The 18513-nt window shown below is 37.3% G+C and overlaps 2 protein-coding genes across 4 annotated transcripts in view; both read right to left on the reverse strand.

Moving 5' to 3' along the window:
• Positions 1–60: 60 nt before the first annotated feature.
• LOC127525688 (probable ATP-dependent RNA helicase DDX41) lies at positions 61–12942 on the reverse strand. Of its 3 annotated transcripts, XM_051918405.1 has the most exons (19): positions 12772–12942; positions 12188–12277; positions 11876–12029; positions 9892–9966; positions 9738–9798; positions 9509–9645; positions 9348–9420; positions 6185–6338; positions 5882–6018; positions 5470–5632; positions 5075–5206; positions 4097–4168; positions 3913–4009; positions 3376–3525; positions 1996–2060; positions 1688–1916; positions 1155–1226; positions 751–861; positions 61–603 (listed from the first exon to the last, which is right to left on the reverse strand). In XM_051918405.1, exons 1-19 carry the CDS (start codon positions 12796–12798, stop codon positions 467–469), a joined length of 2136 nt encoding a protein of 711 aa, XP_051774365.1. In that variant the 5' UTR covers positions 12799–12942; the 3' UTR covers positions 61–466. The 3 variants fall into 3 exon arrangements, with proteins under 3 accessions (XP_051774365.1, XP_051774366.1, XP_051774367.1); XM_051918406.1 differs by lacking the exons at positions 1688–1916; positions 1996–2060; XM_051918407.1 differs by lacking the exons at positions 61–603; positions 751–861; positions 1155–1226 and having other exon boundaries at positions 1701–2060.
• fam193b (family with sequence similarity 193 member B) overlaps positions 12773–18513 on the reverse strand; it is an 18800-nt gene continuing 13059 nt past the window's right edge. Inside the window, exons 8-10 of the mRNA XM_051918404.1 lie at positions 17127–18147; positions 16940–17015; positions 12773–15216 (exon numbers count right to left, since the gene is read on the reverse strand). Of these exons, the coding sequence (XP_051774364.1) occupies positions 15120–15216; positions 16940–17015; positions 17127–18147 (1194 nt within the window). The 3' untranslated portion in view covers positions 12773–15119. The remainder of the gene's footprint in view (positions 15217–16939; positions 17016–17126; positions 18148–18513) is intronic.

Consider the following 18513-nt stretch of genomic DNA (forward strand, 5'->3'; position numbering starts at 1 on the left):
AATCACCCAAGCTTGGTCATAAACAGGACATTGCAAAGAGATGTAATCAGATACTAAAAGTAATCTCAAAGAAGAATTTATTTGCAGTTTGCATCATAAAACAAAGAGGGCGCATGAATTGACAGTCACATATTTACACTGGATGTGTAGCAAATAAACAATTAACTGTCAAAAACATAAATACTGTAACACTTTAGCTGTTACATAATTACATGAACATCAATACGGCGCAAAACCTGCTGAAAACTCTAGGGAACCAATTAACTTTAATATATTTTTACTTATACAAAGCTGTATTTTTGACTGTATTTTGCAACAAATAAAAAGTTCACTGAAATGAATAATAATAAAAAAAATAAAAAAAAAACAATGTACAGTTCCATGAATAATACATTTTGTACAAAATGACAAAACATGACAGAAGCCCCTCTCAATGAAAGATGTGAAGACAAAGGAGTACACAACATTAAAAATCCATGGAGCTGTTGGCCAGGTAGTCTTTGCGGCCAATATTGGTGACCTGTTTTGTCTGCATAGCCTCCAACTTGGGACAATCTGTGATCCTGTGGCCCAAACCACCACAGAATGTACAGCCTCTCTCTCCTAGGAATGGAAAAGCAGAAGTTAAAAATGCCTTTATCTTGTACTTTTGACCGCCGCAGAGCCACTTTGCACAAACAAGCAAATGTTGCAACAATGTGCTTAACTGGCTATATAAGCTTGTTTCAGCAATAAGTATGTAATTTGTACCTCCTATATCCAGCATCGTCTCGTCTCCCGTTTGGAGGACCTGCAGTACAGGAGGAACCTTCTGTTTGGCTTCAATTAACAGAGCTTTCAGATCCATCAGCACAGACTCATCTATATAAAAAAAAAAAAAAAAAACCAAGAGTTCAGATGCTCAATTACATCTATTGCTTTAAAATAATGGAAAATGGAATGATACTATAACAAGAAATGAAAATGGGAAGAGAGAAATTAAAGATCAATTTATATATACATATATACAGTATATATATATATATAGTATATATATATATATATATATATATATATATATATACACACACTGTATATATAAATTGATCTTTAGATTGATATATTATATATTGTTATAACATTTCTTGTTATTATATATATATATATAAACTTACCGCATCCTTTGTTGATAAATGTTGTGGCTATTCCAGTCTTTCCGGATCGACCTGTTCTGCCTATTCTGTGGACTGTGAAATAAACATGTTACGTACATTTTCAACATCTTAACATATAACAAAAAAAAAAAAAAAAAAAAAAGGCTGATCAAAAATACTGTAAATGTTAACAGCTGAAATATTACAATATAAAATAATTGGTTTTCTCTATTAATATATATATATATATATATATATATATATATACACACACACACACACACACACACAGTCATGTAAAAAGTTAGGGCACTGTTTTGAATTCCATGGTTTTCAGGGCGTAATAAAAAAATCATCTGGTCCTTGGCAGGTCTTAAAATTTGGAAAATAAAACCTCAGATGAACAACACATATGTTCACACCGTGTCATTATTTGTTTAGCAAAAATAAAGCCAAATGGAAACAAAAGCCATAGGTGACAAACTTAGGACACCCTTACTATCAACATAGGAATTAAGAGGGTAAGTAGCAGTCAGGCACTGCTAATTAAATACCTTTGATTAATTGATCATCAGCAAGCGTGACCAACTCTATAAAAGCTGCAGTTTTGGCAGTTTGCTGGTCTGGAGCCTTCAGCCTTGTTAACACAATGCCAAGGAGGAAAGACATCAGCAATGATCTTAGAAAAGCAGCTGTTGCTGCCATCGGGCTAGGATGGGTTCTTCCCATGAGTGGACTTCCCAGCAAATTCACCCCAAGATCAGACCGTGTAATTCTCAGAAACTGCAGACAGTCCAAGAGCTACATCTCAGATTCTACAGGCCTCAGTTAACATGTTAAATGATAAAGTTCAAGACAGTACAATTAGAAAAAGACAGGTCAAGTATGGCATGTTTGGAAGGGTTGCCAGGAGAAAGCCTCTTCTTTCTAAAAAAAAAAAAAAAAAAACATGACGGCACGGTTTAGGTTTGCAAAGTTGCTTCTGAACAAACCATAAGACTTCTAGAACAATGACCTTTGGACAGACAAGACCAAAGTGGAGATGTTTGGCCATAATGCACAGCGCCAAGTTTGGTGAAAACCAAAAGATCATATCAGCACAGACACCTCTTACCAAAAGTCAAGCATGCTGGTGGAGGGGTGATGATTTTAGGCTTGTTTTGTAGCCACAGGCCCTAGGCATCTCACAGTCCTCTGTATACCAAAGTATTCTAGAGTAAAATGTGAGGCCATCCGTCCGACAGCTAAAGCTTGGCCAAAATTGGGTCATGCAACTGGACAATGATCTGAAGATGACCAGCAAATCTACACCAGAATTAGAGATGTCAAAAGTACCGTCTTCGGTACCTAGTCGAAATTTTAAAAATGTGACGCTTTGAGTGCTGTTGAGCGGATTCATAAACACCTCTGATTGGCCATTGTGTTCATGGCTCATCAGATATGTCTGTGATTGGCTTCAATGATCAACGCTTAAAAAACGTTGTAAATAGTCATCAATGACGCTCTTCGCCGACCAAACACAGATAAACATGGGAGCGCTTGAAAGCAGGCGCCTATCGTGAACCAGTCCGCTGATAGATGGGTGCTTTCAAACGCTCCCGCTCCCTCTTTCAAAACGCTTTCAAACTCAAACACTTCTGTGTGCTTTCAAACGCTCCAGTGCGATGATCATTGTAGCCAATAGCAGACATATCCAATGAGCGCGAGAACACTATGGCCAATCAGGTGTTTATGAATCCACTCAACAGCGCTCAAAGTGTCACATTTTTAAAATTTCAGTACCGACTGGTACCGAGGTCGGTACTTTTGACAACTCTAACCAGAATGGCTGAAAAAGAAAAGAATCAAGGTGTTGCAGTTCCAAATTTTGTTCCAAATTTTAAGACCTGCCAAGCACTAGATGATTTTTTATGTTGTTCTGATATGGAAAACCATGGAATTCAATAGGGTGTCCTAACTTTTTCACATGACTGTGTGTGTGTATATATATATATATATATATATATATATATATATATAAATTAACACATTATCAATGTTAAAAACAGTATATATATAATGTATATAATGTTAAACAGTTGTGTCGCTTCACATTTTTGATGAATATAAAAACAGCATTTATTTGAAATAAATGTCACTTTTCATGTCACTTGATATTTTTTTTCATGTTCATAAAAATCATATTTATTTATATTTAAATTTAAAACTTAAAAAAAAAAAAAACAATCATCTGAATACATACCGTAGTTCTCAATCTCCTCTGGCATGTCATAATTGACAACATGCTGGATAGCTGGGAAATCCAGACCCTTCGAAGCAACATCAGTAGCCACTAAGACGTCTTTTTTTCCCTCTTTGAATGCCTCAATGGCTTTTGTTCTCTCTTCTTGGTCTAAAAAGCACAAATGGAGTTTATTGAGGAGAGTGTGTGTGGCTGAACTGTATGACCTGTTTACTTTCATAATGAACAGTCACATTCATAACAGACTACTAGATATTTTAGGTAATGTGAACAGCAGTGCGTATGATCAGTGTCAAGTGAAGCCACAGAAACTGCAGAGTTCACCACTACTTTAAGATCAAGTGAGATCTAAAGTTCTGACATAGTTTTTGAACACTGGTTTAGCACACACGCTCATCACCCAACGCTATGACAGGAGCCACACTGCAGCAGAAACTGACATCCGGTGGAGAGCGTCTGTAGCTGCAGGAGCCAGCATTCATACATCTGATTGATGGTGTGTGCTTTACAAGCATATTGAGGTGGATGACGTGGTACCTTTTCCTCCGTGAATAGCCACCGCCTCCACACCTTTCAGCAGAAGATACTCGTGTATGGCATCTACATCTGCTTTCTTCTCCGCAAATATTAATACCTAAGACACAATGTAAGAAGTATGAACTTTAGAAGAGATATTGTAAGGTTCTCAAATGTGGTTTAACAAGAACGAGAGGCCACGTACCGGAGGTGGGGTCTTCTGAAGACACTCCAAGAGATAAACCATTTTGGCCTCCTCTTTGACATATTCCACTTCCTAAAACACAAATTAAAGTGAGGATGTATAGAAGAAAAACATTCTGTTCTGTTTTTTTAGCATACGCTACTGTTCAAAAGTTTAGGGTTGGTAAGATTTTTTGAAAGACATCTTTTATGTACACCCAAGCTGCATTTATTTGGAAAAAAAAAAAAAAACATAATACTGTTAAATATCACTACAATGCAAAAATATATTTTAAAATGGAATTTATTCCTGTGATGCAAAGCTGAATTTTCAGCATAATTACTCCAGTCTTCAGTGTCACATGATCCTTCAGAAATCATAACATGCTGATTTGCTGCTCAAGAAACATTTTGTATTATTATCAAAAAGAGTTGCTTGTTATTTTTGTGTAAACCGTTTTGTTTCCAGGATATTTGATGATTAGAAAGTTCAAAGAAACAGACATTTGAAATAGAAATCTTTTGTAACATCTTAAATGTCTTTATTGTCACATTATCAATTTAATGCATCTTTGCTGAATAAAAGAATTAATTTCTTCTTCACAAAAAAAAAATAAAAATATTGAACGGTAGTGTATGATTCAAAAAAGTCATAATTTACTCACCCTCTTGTCATTACAAATCTGTATTCTGTATGAATTTCTTTCTTATGCAGAACATAAAAGAAGATATTTTGAAGAATGTTGGTTACCAAACAGTTTCAGTTCCTACAGACTTCCATTACAACAGCAGTCATTATTCAAAATATCTTCTTTCATGTTCCACAGAAGAAAGAAAGTCATACAGGTTTGGAATGACGTGAGGCTTGAGTAAATGATGATAGAATTTTAATTTTCCCACTAACAATTCAACTTGGCAAAGCTCACAAAAAGAATAAAAGGATTGAATGGAACATGAGCAAAGAATAATGCTGGGCCTTATATGAATCTTAATGTCTTACCTGGATGACGTCCAAGCTTGCAGCTCCAGCTCTGCCCACATTAATGGTGATGGGTTTCACTAAAGCACTTTTGGCAAAGTTCTGTATCTTCTTGGGCATAGTGGCACTAAAGAGCAGCGTTTGTCTCTGACCCTAAAGCAGACCATAATATTGGGCAAAAAAAAAAAAAAAAAAAAAAAAAAACACTCTTATCCTAGTGGAATTACCCTTCATTATCCTTGACGATCAAATTTTAAAACCACTACATTTTCAGTAAAATATTGAAAAGGGGGTATATATATATATATATATATATATATATATATATATATATATATATATACACTCACACACACACACACTGACTGAATGTTCTATAATTGGGTTGCCTAATCAGGAGATGTGCAGAAAAGTACCTTAAAGTAAGAGAAGATGGTCCTAATGTCCTCCTCAAAACCCATGTCAATCATCCTGTCAGCCTCGTCTAGAGCCAGATAGCGGCAGATATCCAGACTCACCATCTTCTTGTTCAGCAGGTCCATCAGTCTGCCAGGAGTGGCCACCATCATGTGCACCCCACTACAATCACACCATCATTCATAAGTTTATAAGGCATTTCTAAATCAATTAGCATCCAAATAAAGCATCAAAGTGTCAGTTGCGTAGCTGTCTATAGAGGGACAAAAAGCTCTCAGATTCCAAAAAGATATTCATTTGTGTTCTGAAGATGAACAAAAATCTAACGGGTTTAGAACGACATGAGGGTGAGTAATTAATGGCAGAATTTTCATTTTTGGGTGAACTAACCCTCTAAATAAAGTGACTTACTGTTTTACCACCTCCATCTGTTCTTTGACGGACATGCCCCCAATACACAAAGCACAGCGCAACTGAGGAGCCCCTTCATCCTCTAGGAGTTTACAGTAGTATTCAATGATACTATGTGTCTGCCTCGCCAGCTCCCTCTACAGACGAAGAGAAAGAAATACAACAAATTACCATACTGTTGCTGTCTGACTCTTGACCTATGATTAATTTGATGAAATATTGTGAAATATTGTTACATGTAGGTAATCTGCTTCTCATTTCTAGCAGATGACACAGGATGTGTGAGAGACAGAGTGGGCTTACAGAAGGGCAAATGATGAGCCCGTAGGGTCCCTCTCTCTTACAGAAGGGTAGTCGTTTCTCCTGCTCCAGACAAAACATAATGATGGGCAGCGTGAAAACCAGGGTTTTCCCTGAGCCGGTGAAGGCAATGCCAATCATGTCCCTGCCAGAGAGACTAAACAAACAAAAACATTTCAATATTAAGTTTGTATTTTAAGTATTAAGTTTTATATATATATATATATATATATACACACACACACACATAAAATATATATATACACATACAGTTGCAATCAAAATTGTTCAACCCCCTTGACCAGCAAAACATTTTGCTGCTGGGAGCAAATTTATGAAAACAAATTCAACAAAGGCATCAGTAAACTATTATATAAAGTTTATTAATACAAATTTGAGTGATTTGTGAATGTGAAGTTGATGGAAAAAAGAAAAAAATCAAAATGACAAAATTATTCAACCCCCAAAAGTTAAATTTTGTGCAGAATCTTTTATTCATTATAACCTCCAATAAACACTGCCTTTAAGTGCTTAGAAGCTTCTGTCACATCTACACTGCAATCTTGGCCCATTCCTCACATTAAAAAGCTTCCAGATCACTGATAATCTTTGGTTTTCACTGTACCACTGCTTTCTTCAAATTCCACCAAAATATTTTCAATGAGATTTAAATCTGAAGACTGTACAGGCCACTCAAGAACATTCTACGACTGATGCCTGCACCAAGCTTAAGTAGATTTGGATGTATACTTTGGGGTGGCTGTCCATTGATCATCAAGCTTCAGTCTCTGCACCGAAGGCATTACCATCTTTTGCCAAAATGGCTTGATACTTCAATGAATTCATGATGTCCTTCATACAGTCAAGATTTCCACTTCCTGCAACAGCAAAACACCCCCAAAACAAGACTGGACCACCTCCATGTTTGACCATAAATATGATGTTCTTCTGCTCATAAGCTTTGCCTTTTTTGCACAAGACACACTGCTGATCCATGGGTCCAAAAAGTTCCAGTTTGGTCACATCACTCCATTAAACATTCTTTCAGAACTCCACATGTCTATCCAAATCAATTTTAGCATATTCAAATCAGCTTTTTATGCTCTTCTTGGTCAAGAGTTGCATTCGGCAAGATCTCCCAGCATGAAGGCTATGCTTCTCTAGTGTTCTTCTTATACCAGTGGTCTCAAACTCAGTTCCTGGAGGGCCACAGCCCTGCAGAGTTTAGCTCCAACCAGCTCCAACTCACACCTGCTTAGAAGTTTCTAGTAATCCTAAAGACCTTGATTAGCTGGATCAGATGTGTTTGATTAGGGTTGGAGCAAAACTCAGTGCAGAGCTGTGGCCCTCCAGGAATTGAGTTTGAGACCAGTGTCTTATACTCTGCATTTATATGGTGTTTTCCTCCTTTCATCAGGTCATCTTGCAAGATTTTGGCAGTAAATGGAGAGTTTTTCCTCAGTTGCTCTGATCAAACATTTTATTCCCCTTAAAGCTGCAATATGTAGATTTTTGCCACTAGAGGTCACCTATTCAAAACATAAGCGTAGCTTGATGACGCAGAGTTTGAGTGTGGAATCATGGGAGATGTCGTCTTCACCTCACAGCCATTGGAAAAGAATCTGGATGGGACTTGAGCAGAAATCATGCTCATGGAGGAGATTATTAACGTTACTGTAGTATGAAGCAGCGCAGGGCCAAGTGATGTTGGAGCTGAACGATTGCTAATTAGCGATGAGAGACGAGCGTGACACACGTCTCGAGAGCAGCGGAACTTTTATTATGCCGCAGTCGCCGCTTCCGCTTCTTCCAGTAAAGCGTATGAGGTAACACAGCTCTGTTTATCATATTAGATACATTTGACTGTGTTGAAAATGATGTTATAACGTTACTCTGAGCGTTCACTCAGGGGCTGCTGTGAGACACTTGTTGCACACTACAGTAAGCTAGATTGATTTTAGAATATCATATTAATAAATGCTGGATGGCTTGTGTTGATAAATGGCATGCATTTAACTTTAGAACATATTGTAATATGGAGAAAATGCTGTATTACTTAGCTACTTGACAAAATAGTGTTTTTCTCTGAGGCCTGGTAAAAGCATGGTACTCTCAGAAAAATCAAGAGAACTAGATTTAAACAATAAGACTAAACGTGTTGAGCTATATAATAATAATTCATTTTCTGTCTATAAATGTAACCAAACACTTTGGTGTTTCCATGGTTTCTACAAAATAAAACCGTAAACCTAGAGTAACGCGGATATGACGCCATCGACAGGCGACTCCCGGACATGATTTTCTCACGATTTAGAAATAGTTGGAAACATTTGGGATATTATAAGTACTCAACTGAACAAAATATATAACACTTGACTAGTGTTTTTTGGATATTTTACTGCAAAAATCTTACATATTGTGCCTTTAATGATATTGTGCTTTTTCTTCAACACCCTTAAAAGTTTTCTGAACTTTATGTAATAAGTATTATGAACAAGGATGACAGCTCTGTCTCTAGGAACCTTTAGTGTTTTGGAAATCTTCTTGTAGCCATAGACTCTCTAATATAATAAAACAATTTGTTCTCTATAGCTTTTCTGAGAGCTCTTTTGACTTTGCCATACTTGATACTCAACTTTAGCACATGCATGGGCTAAATGTATGTATGTTTAACAGCACAAGCTAATTCAGTTTTGTTTCGAAAGAGTTTCCAAGTTCAATTGTGCTTTAACACAATTTTGTACCATACCATACAAAACAGCCATGTTGAATAGGGGTTGAATAATTACCGACATAGCTGTATTACAAAAAAATTATATAACTCAAAAGAATTACATTATATATTGACATTATATATTGATATTATATATTGCCACTAAACTGTTATAGATAAAATTTGTAAAAAAAAACTCTGTATCTCTAGAAAAGCTTACATTTGTAAATTATTAGTCTCCGGGGGTTGAATAATTTTGCTTGCAACTAATATATATATATATATATATATATATATATATATATATATATATATAAAAATTCAAGCTAAATGTTTTATATTTATTTGTACTTTTTAAAACGAACAAAAAGCTAAAACCATCTAAGGCCCCCTGACACTGTATGATAATGACTGAATATGGCCCACAGCAAAACAGCCCCACATGCGACTCACATGGTTGGTATTCCCTGAATCTGAATGGGTGTTGGGTGAACGATTCCTTTCTTCTTCAGTCCTTTCAGGATGGCTGCAAAGACCATTAAAGTTAAGTGTGGGCCATTAGTGTGAAGCTGTGAGTGAGGTGCTGCATGTAAAATAGGCGAGATGGATCTTACCCTGAGGAAACTTCATCTCTCTGAAGCTCTTAATGGGTGGTGGAATGCCTTCACCTTCAACAAGAATATGGTACTTCTTCCGTACACGTTCATGCCGTGCTGGGGGCATGCCGAGAATATAACGTGGCGCATTCCAGCTGAAGAGAATATCATAAGTTATTTTGTGTTGTCTTTACTGCAAAAAACACATATGATTTGACAAATGAATAGAGTGTGAAAGGCAGCTCACCTTGTTTTTATTGGGTCTTCGTATGTGATACCTTTGGCCATTTCCTTTACAGACATTAGAGCTGATAAAGATATTGAAAGAGGCAGGTTTATGATGATAAATGCTTCTTACCAATAAATTTAAGAACCTTGTAAATGATTCTGTTTTAGCTTACCTCTGCCTTCAGCCACGCTTTCCAGAATCTTTTCTTCCTCTTTCAACTGTTTCTCCTTTGCAGACTCCTTTCGAGCTAGATTTATTAATGTAAAAATTAAGTATAAATAATTATGATAAAACCTACAGAGACCACTCAAGAAAATGTTTATTTTTTTCCCTTTTCAAACTATACTATCAGTACAATTTAAGTAAAAACATTTTATTGAAAAATAAACGTGTCCAAGAAATAGTGCAGAATCTTACATATTTATACATTTACATCATAAAATTTGTTTTAACTTTAATTTTTCAAAATCAAAATACTAAATCTTTTTTATTTCCAGGTTTAAATAACATTTTTAATCCTTGAATTTCACACAATAGTTAAACAAGCTAAAAATTGTGATATATTTCCGAAGGTAACTCACTAAAAAACTCAAAAACTAAATACTTCAACTGAAAGTTGAAAATGACTGATGCACCAAATACAAAGTTGTTTCCGTACATAAATACACACACACACACATATATATATATATATAATATTATTTATGTGTGTGTGTATATATATATATATACAGAGTGAGTACACCCCTCACATTTCAGTAACTATTTTAGTATATCTTCTCAAGGGACAATACTATAGAAATGAAACTTGTATATATTTTAGAGTAGTCAATGTGCTGCTTGTATAGCAGTATAGATTTACTGTCCTCTGAAAATAACTTAACATACAGCCATTATTGTCTAAATAGCTGGCAACAAAAGTGAGTACACCCTAAGTGACAACAGCTCTACATCTTTTAACCATGCAAAGCCACATGTCCGATTCATCATGTTCATGTTTTTGTCTGCTTGATAGGACAATAAAAATGTGTGTCTCTTGTGTTAGAGCAGTTAAAATTTGGTGCTTTAAGTGCAATTCTCTCATATTGACCACTGAATGTTCAACATGGCACCTCATGGCAAAGAACTCTCTGAGGATTTGAGAATTAGAATTGTTGCTCTCCACAAAGTTGGCCTAGGCTATAAGAAGATTGGTAACACCCTGAAACTGAGTTACAGTACAGTGTCTTGCCTACAGTCAAGCAGCGTGGTGGTAGCATCATAGTCTGAGGCTGCATGAGTGCTGCTGGGACTGGGGAACTGCACTTCATTGAGGGAAACATGGATTCCAGCATGTACTGTGACATTCTGAAGCAGAACATAATGCCATCCCTTCAGAAACTGGGCCGAGCGGCAGATTTCCAACATGATAACGACCCCAAACACACCACCAAGATGACAACTGCCTTGCTGAGGAAGCTGAAGGTGATGGAGTGGCCAAGTATGTCTCCAGACCTGAACACTATTGAGCACCTGTGGGGCATCCTCAAGCGGAAGGTGGAGAAGCACCATGTGTCTAACATCCAGCAGCTCCGTGATGTCATTATGGAGGAGTGGAAGAGGATCCCAGCAACCACCTGTGCAGCTCTGGTGAATTCCATACCCAGGAGGATTAAGGCAGTGCTAGATAACAATGGTGCTCACACAAAATATTGACACTTTGGTCACAGCTTTGACATGTTCACTTAGGGTGTACTCACTTTTGTTGCCAGTTATTTAGACAATAATGGCTGAATGTTGAGTTATTTTTAGAGGACAGTAAATCTGTACTGCTATACAAGCAGCACATTGACTACTCTAAAATATACACAATTTCATTTCTATAGTATTGTTGCTTGAGAAGATATACTAAAATGGTTGCTGAAATGTGAGGGGTGTACTCACTTTTGTGAGATACTGTATATATATGGCAGCATTGTGATACACAGTCATGCTAATGAAGCTCATTTGAAATTGAGAGAGAGAGAGAGAGAGAGAGAGAGAAAGACAGACAGATAGATATGTTAATATTACATGAAAAGGGGGCCATCAAATATTGTGTTAGACAGTCAAAAATGTTGAGAACCACAGCATTCGACTGTATATAAGTAACGAAGCACAGGGGAGGGTGTAAAGACCTTCAGCTTTCTCCTTGAGATGCTGGTGCTGGTCCAGTAGACTGACATTGGATCGGGGGCCGAGACCCTCATCCTCATCTTTCTGCTCTCCACCACTGTCTTTCTGTTCCTCTTCCGTGAGCCCTTTCCCACGCAGACGCATCACCTTATGGAGCTGAGGGTCACAGCAAAAGAATGAGACAGAGTTCCTCAAGAACCACCGGGTGACAGCAAATAACAAAGACAGTGGCAGTGAACCACAGAGCTGCCACAGGAAATAAAAACACATTTCTCATGAGAATCAATGACCACGCTGTGGTAGAGACTGCTTACCATCTGCTGTTTTCTAATCTTAACAGGAACATACGGCACATAGTCGTCATCCTCTGAGCCTTCAGATCCAGACTTCTCAGAGTAGTTTCTCTGACAATTACATAAGTCACACAGCATTACATATAATACAAACTGCATACATTACATGTCATACAACATCACATAACACTATAAAGCAATTCAGCTACACATTCTCTTCGCATAAGTGCTTATTTACACTAAAGCAGGGTAAACTTAACTCGTTATGTAAACTGCTAAAACGTCATTTTATAATAGATAAATATAGTAAACAGTAGGGAGTTAAATAAGTTTAAAACGTTATAAAGCAGTTCGGGAGCACAAATTCTCTTCGTATAAGTGTTTATTTACACTAAATCAGGGTAAACTTAAATCGTTATGTAAACTAAAACGTCATTGTATAACAGATAAATATAGTAACCAGCAGGGAATTAAACACGTTTAATACTGTGAATGTGGGCAAAGAACTTATATTGACTTCTATACTCTTTGATGTGGGTGAATGTTTCTCGAATCTGTTTAACGTTACTTTATAAAGACGCATTTATTTACATAATAGCACTCACCTTTTTGGGTCCGTTTTCTGTTTCCATGGTGCTCGACGTTATTGGCTTTAAGCTTATAATTTAGCGATGATATTTAGTATAAAAATGTAAGCTAAATGTTACATTACATTCAATTAAGAATTGTTTACACTCGCTAGCATGCTACGCTGCTACTGCGCAGTAGAATCGTGACGTACAGGTTACGTACACTACGGTGGCCCAAAAGGGACTAAACGAAACGAAAGTCTCTCGGATAAGATCGTCCATATTTCCACCATAATGTTGTTCAACACCTTTCGTTCTTCTGTTGAACACAAGGAAATGGAAGCAGAATGACAGTCTCGGTCACCATTAATCATTCTCATCCTAAATATTATTCCTAAAATCTCCTTAAAGACGAGTGAATAAATGACAGATTCTTTTTATTTTAATTTAAGCATAACCTTTACCTAGAAAACACCTTGAAAAATAACTCCAAGGTGAATAACTTTAATTGTGAACTGCATTTTTCCAAATCTCTATATTTCTCTTTTTTTATATACATTAACAGATTTGTATGCAAGTTTAAAACGTATAAGATTAGAAAGCAAACACAACACATTTTTTTTTTTTTTTTTCAAAACTGTCATGTTTTAATCTTTCGGCATGAAAGATTTTCACAGTATCAAAAGTGAATAATAATAATTATTATAATAATAAAAAACAACAAAGTAAAACAGAAAGCCAACATACACTTGGCCATTAATGGTATAGTATAAATCTACATTCCAAATGTTTAAGATAATGTTTTCTAGTTGAATATAACCTGGATAGAGTCAAAGATGTCGGGAAAAAAATATGAAAACAAAAACTCAAAACATGTCTGGAGAGATCTCAATCCTTCCAAGGAGATTCAGACTATCATAAACCCAGAGACCCTAATTTTCAACATAATGTCATATCTGTAGTTAGGATTTTTACCAGAAGGGGCTCAGTAAAAAATACGATGCAGACATACAAAGCTATGGAAAGGGCAACCAAATGTTTCAAGCGCCGTACCACTGAGGAGAATCTTGAATCATCATGAAAAGTCCTTGATTGCAAATGTAAGGAGTAAAACAGGTCTGAACTTGTCACGCACTAGTGGACTGAAATTACACGCGCAGAACTACTGCAAGTGTCTGGGATGAACAAAATGAGGTCATGCAGCCAAATCAAGGGTACACTGCTGGAGAACCAACTACAAACTGAAACTCACAACAACAGCATTGGGAACGTGGTCACAGCACAGAACTATATCCAAACCACCACATGGGAGGATCAGCAGGGACACTACCATAAGATTTTGGTCAGGGAATCAGGGAGCTTTGCCAGAAGTCAGTTTTGAATAGCATTCCATACAGGTCTGAAGGACATGGGAGAGGTTTGTAGTAGCCTAAACTTGTCAGTTTTACTCATCATGCAAAAGAAACGTAGCTCATCTGGTCAACCTTCGAATTTGTGTATAAAAGTGACAGCCAACGGATACAGGTCTTTAAAATCAGTTTCTTTTTAGTGTTGATTCCTTTTTCTTTTCTTAAAAATGTCCAAAGTAATAAAACAAAAGTTTCACATGTCATACATTGTAAGCAAAGATGTTCTTGTTGTTCTAAAAGGACAACAAAGTCCATGTGCACGGTTCACTTTTTGTGCATATTAACTGTCTCGGCTTTACAAAGTCGACTGTAAAATGACATAGGTGTGGTATAGTCTATCCAGGTCTTTGTATTTCACATGGACAAACTACAAACTAAAACACATCAGTGAACACAACAGTCTTTGCTGCCTTTTTACCTCCATTATGACAATCAGACATGATACAGCAATTTGAATTTTGTATTATCAAAAAACCCACATTTTTTGCATCTATTCTAAGACTACAGTATATTTGCAGGGTGAGTGGTGTCTGCAAAAATGCATGATGGTGATCTGCAAGTGGAGAAGTACCTTTTAAAAATGAACAGCTGAAAAAGGCTTGATAGGTCAAACCGCATCAGTGTTGCAAATTTAAAACATTTTTATTGTAAAATAACTGTGTACATATGACATATAAAGCATAAAGATGAACTGGATCAGTACCCGAACGTGTTTTAGCGACGCAATAACAAGATGCAGGCTTTCGGACTGAGATCAGGGGGCAGTGTGATCCACTGCGAGCAACAGGTATAACGAAAACATGTTTGATGACTGGTGGTCAAAAATCAAGGTCCCGTGGCATAGAGGCAGAAAGGGCTGTGAGAGGGAGCAACCTTAGGCCGATCGAGTGTTAAATACAGTAACCAAAGGCCAAACTGGTTTTTAGTACAGTCTTGCTGGGAGGGGAGGGGGGTCTGTTTACCATCACCCATCTGTTACTGAGCTGCATTTGAGGGCATCTTTTTGAGGCTGAAGTTGGACCAGTTCACGGCAACCTTCTGTCGGGTTTGTTTAGCAGAGTCAAGGCAAAACCTAAGAAGAAAAATGGGGAAATTAAAAGAATGTTAAGCAACAAGTGAGACTTTTACATCTCTATGACATTCTGGATGACATGACATGACATGGAAAAGATACCGCTTGACGTTTTATTGCGTCACAGGTCATTACCGGTGACGCAATAAAACGTCAAGTGGTATCTTTTCCATGTAAATCTGAGTTGTTGTCCTAGCAATAATCACCAGGAAGTTTTAGTTACCCTATCTAGATCTTAGATAATATTTCTGCACTTGGTTTTGGAAAAATCGCAAAATGCCATTTTGCATAACTGTATATTAAGCATCTGATATGTTCTAATTGGCTGTTATCATGTAACATTGTTTCAGTCTGTGAACAGCCAAATATCTTACCAGACTGTGTCTACTTAGGACATGGTTTATATTTATGAGATGTTTTCTACTGCTTTATCTCCAGCCAGGCTAAAAATCAATATTCCTATAACTTAGAAAAGTTATAACACACTTCTTGGCACAAGCCGCACAATTTAAGGTATTCATGGCTGTAGCATGAACAGTACAAGACAAATTAAGTGAAAATGTTTTATACTTGGGTTAGAGGGTTTGTTAAAGGTACAGAACAGAATTCTGAACTCTGTTTATTCTTTACTGTGACTTTGTACAGTGGTTGAAATATAAAATTGTGTAAACGTTATTTGCAGAGGAAAATTTTTATGTCAGTTATGCTTCAGTACTGCATTTCTGCACAGAAGAATCAGAATATGTGTTCCCTATACTGAAGTGTGGCCATAATTTTTTTATGTTTTTGAAAGCAGTCTCTTATGCTTAGCATAAAAAAAAACAGTAATATTGTGAAATTACTCCAGTCTTCAGTGTCACATGATCCTTCAGAAATCATTCTAATATGCTGATTTGGAGCTCAAGAAACATTTCTTATTATTATCAATGTTTAAAACAGTTGTCCTGCTTAATATTTTTGTTGATTGATGCATTTTTTCAGGATTCTTTGATGAATAGGAAGTTTAAAGGAACAGCATTTATTTGAAATATAAATATTTTGTAACATTATAAAATGTCTTTACTGTCACTTTTGATCAATTTAATGCATCATTGCTGAATAAAACTATTAATTTCTTAAAAAGAAACTTTTGGACTGTAGAGTACCTACAGTTGTCTGTGATCACCATATTAGAGCAGATTTATATTTATATAAAATATAACTAAACTTAACTTCTGTATTGTATCCTAAATATGAGCAATAATAATAATAATAGAGATGCGTGTCTTAAAAGTCCAGTGTGTAATATTTAGGAGGATCTATTGACAGAAATGCAATATAATATACATAACTATGTTTTCAGTGGTGTATAAAGACCTTACATAATGAACCATTATGTTTTTATTTCCTTTGAATGAGCCATTTCTATCTACATACACAGTGGGTCCCCTTACATGGAAGGCGCCATTTTGCGCCGCAATGTTTCTACAGTAGCCCTAAACAGACAAACTGCTCATTGCTTGACTGGCTACTCTCTTCTGTCTCAGACTACGATATCTTTGTCCTGTGTCGGCCACCGTAGCTTCTCTACGTGCTTCGAAAGGGAGGGGTGAGAGGTGGACTGAGCCGTTGGTTGCAATTCGCAACCTCACCACTAGATGCCGCTAAAATTCACACTCTGAACCTTTAAGAAACACAGCTAATAAACAGAGCAGATTGTCTTTGTAAAATGACTGGGCTTTACCTCTTGAAATATTCAACCTCACGATCGATCTCATCCATTTCCGTAGGGTCAACATCTTTGGGAAGGAACACATCATCTATTAGAGATAAAGAAGGTGAAAAGTTATGAGCTGAAAATTGTCAAGATAAAGATGATTAAACAGAACTACAAGATCAGACCAACTTGCTATTTCCCATAGGTCACTTACCGATTGCATTATGTGACTTTTCCGTCTTGTTTTTGTTCTTATTTTTAGTCTTTCCTTTCGGCTGCTGTGCTTGCTGCTGTGAACTGGGAGTGTTGGAGGTGGTTTTAGTGTCTACGTCCCGTGTGTCCGAGAGTTCATTCTTCCCCCTCTGTGTGTTAGACCCTGCATTATGGTGACCGTTTGAGGCTCCGTTGGATGACTGCTTGCAAGCTTTGACCTCTTCTGCTCTTTTATTTCCTGTTTTCTGTGAGTCTGTCTGCTGCTGAGTGTGGTGGTTCTGTTTGGATCCACCTTTGTTGCTCTTATCTAAATCAGCTGGCCTTGTTTCCTGCGCTTTGTGCATCTCAGTTTTTGCTGTTTTCATACTGGTCACCTGCTCCTGAGTCGCCTGCTCCTGCTGCCGCTGATTCTGCTGTTTCTTACCCTTCTTCGTCTTGGATCCGGCTCCTGTTGAGGTCTTGGTTTCAGGAACTGCATCGTTGGGTTTGGCAGTAGACATGGTGCCAGGCTGGATGGACTCTGAACCCGTGGCTGGGCTTCGTTCTGGTGACCGAACACGGATGAGCTTGGAAAGACTGGGTGTGGAGTGGAGCCTCTGGATGTCTTTGGCTGCAGTGCTGTTGTCCTCCCAACCGTTCACTACATCTAGATCTCTCTTGAAGTTCCTCAGCGAGAGCGGCGCCAGATCCAAGTCTATCTGCTGCAGATCAGAAGATCCGTTGAGGTGAGACAGCAGATGGTTTCCTTCCAGTGTTGCCGCCTTCTTCGGGAAGTCATTGACGTCCAGGTTGAGGTCGTACATGCTGAAGGAGGCACGGATGGAGTCTTTTATGGTGTTTTTGATCTCCTCCAGACGGCTGGTCAGGAAACTGTTAACTCGCTCCAGCTCTAGCTGAGGCCACTCCAACAGTCTGTTCGCTTCCCCATCTTGAGACGAATCTTCTACGGGGTCGGGGGGAGATGCCGAGCGGGGTTCGCTGCTGGCTGCCTCAACGCTGCCCTGAAGAGCCCTCTCCTTCTCCTGTTCAAGATTGTTGAGAAATCGGTCACAATCATATTTTTTTAAAAGAAAGTTGGAAGAGTAAATGCTGCATCTGCATAAAGACTACAATTGGCAAGTTGGCTTCAAAAAAAAAAAAAAAACTATTTCTGGAAATGAAAAAGGCCAGAGCTTCAAAAGGTACAATCTGGAAACAGAAGCCTGTTAGAAAGCAGTGGCTTATAAGTAACTTAAAAAAAATAATAATAATATTTTTTCAGGCACATTAAATCAAGCAAACATACACACATACTGGTTTCCATGTTTTATGAGGACTTCCCATAGACAATGGTTTTTATACTGTACAAACTGTATATTCTATCCCTAACCCTAAACCTACCCATCACA

The sequence above is a fragment of the Ctenopharyngodon idella genome, chromosome 14 (genome assembly GCF_019924925.1).
Source record: "Ctenopharyngodon idella isolate HZGC_01 chromosome 14, HZGC01, whole genome shotgun sequence".
NCBI classification, from domain to species: Eukaryota; Metazoa; Chordata; class Actinopteri; order Cypriniformes; family Xenocyprididae; genus Ctenopharyngodon; species Ctenopharyngodon idella.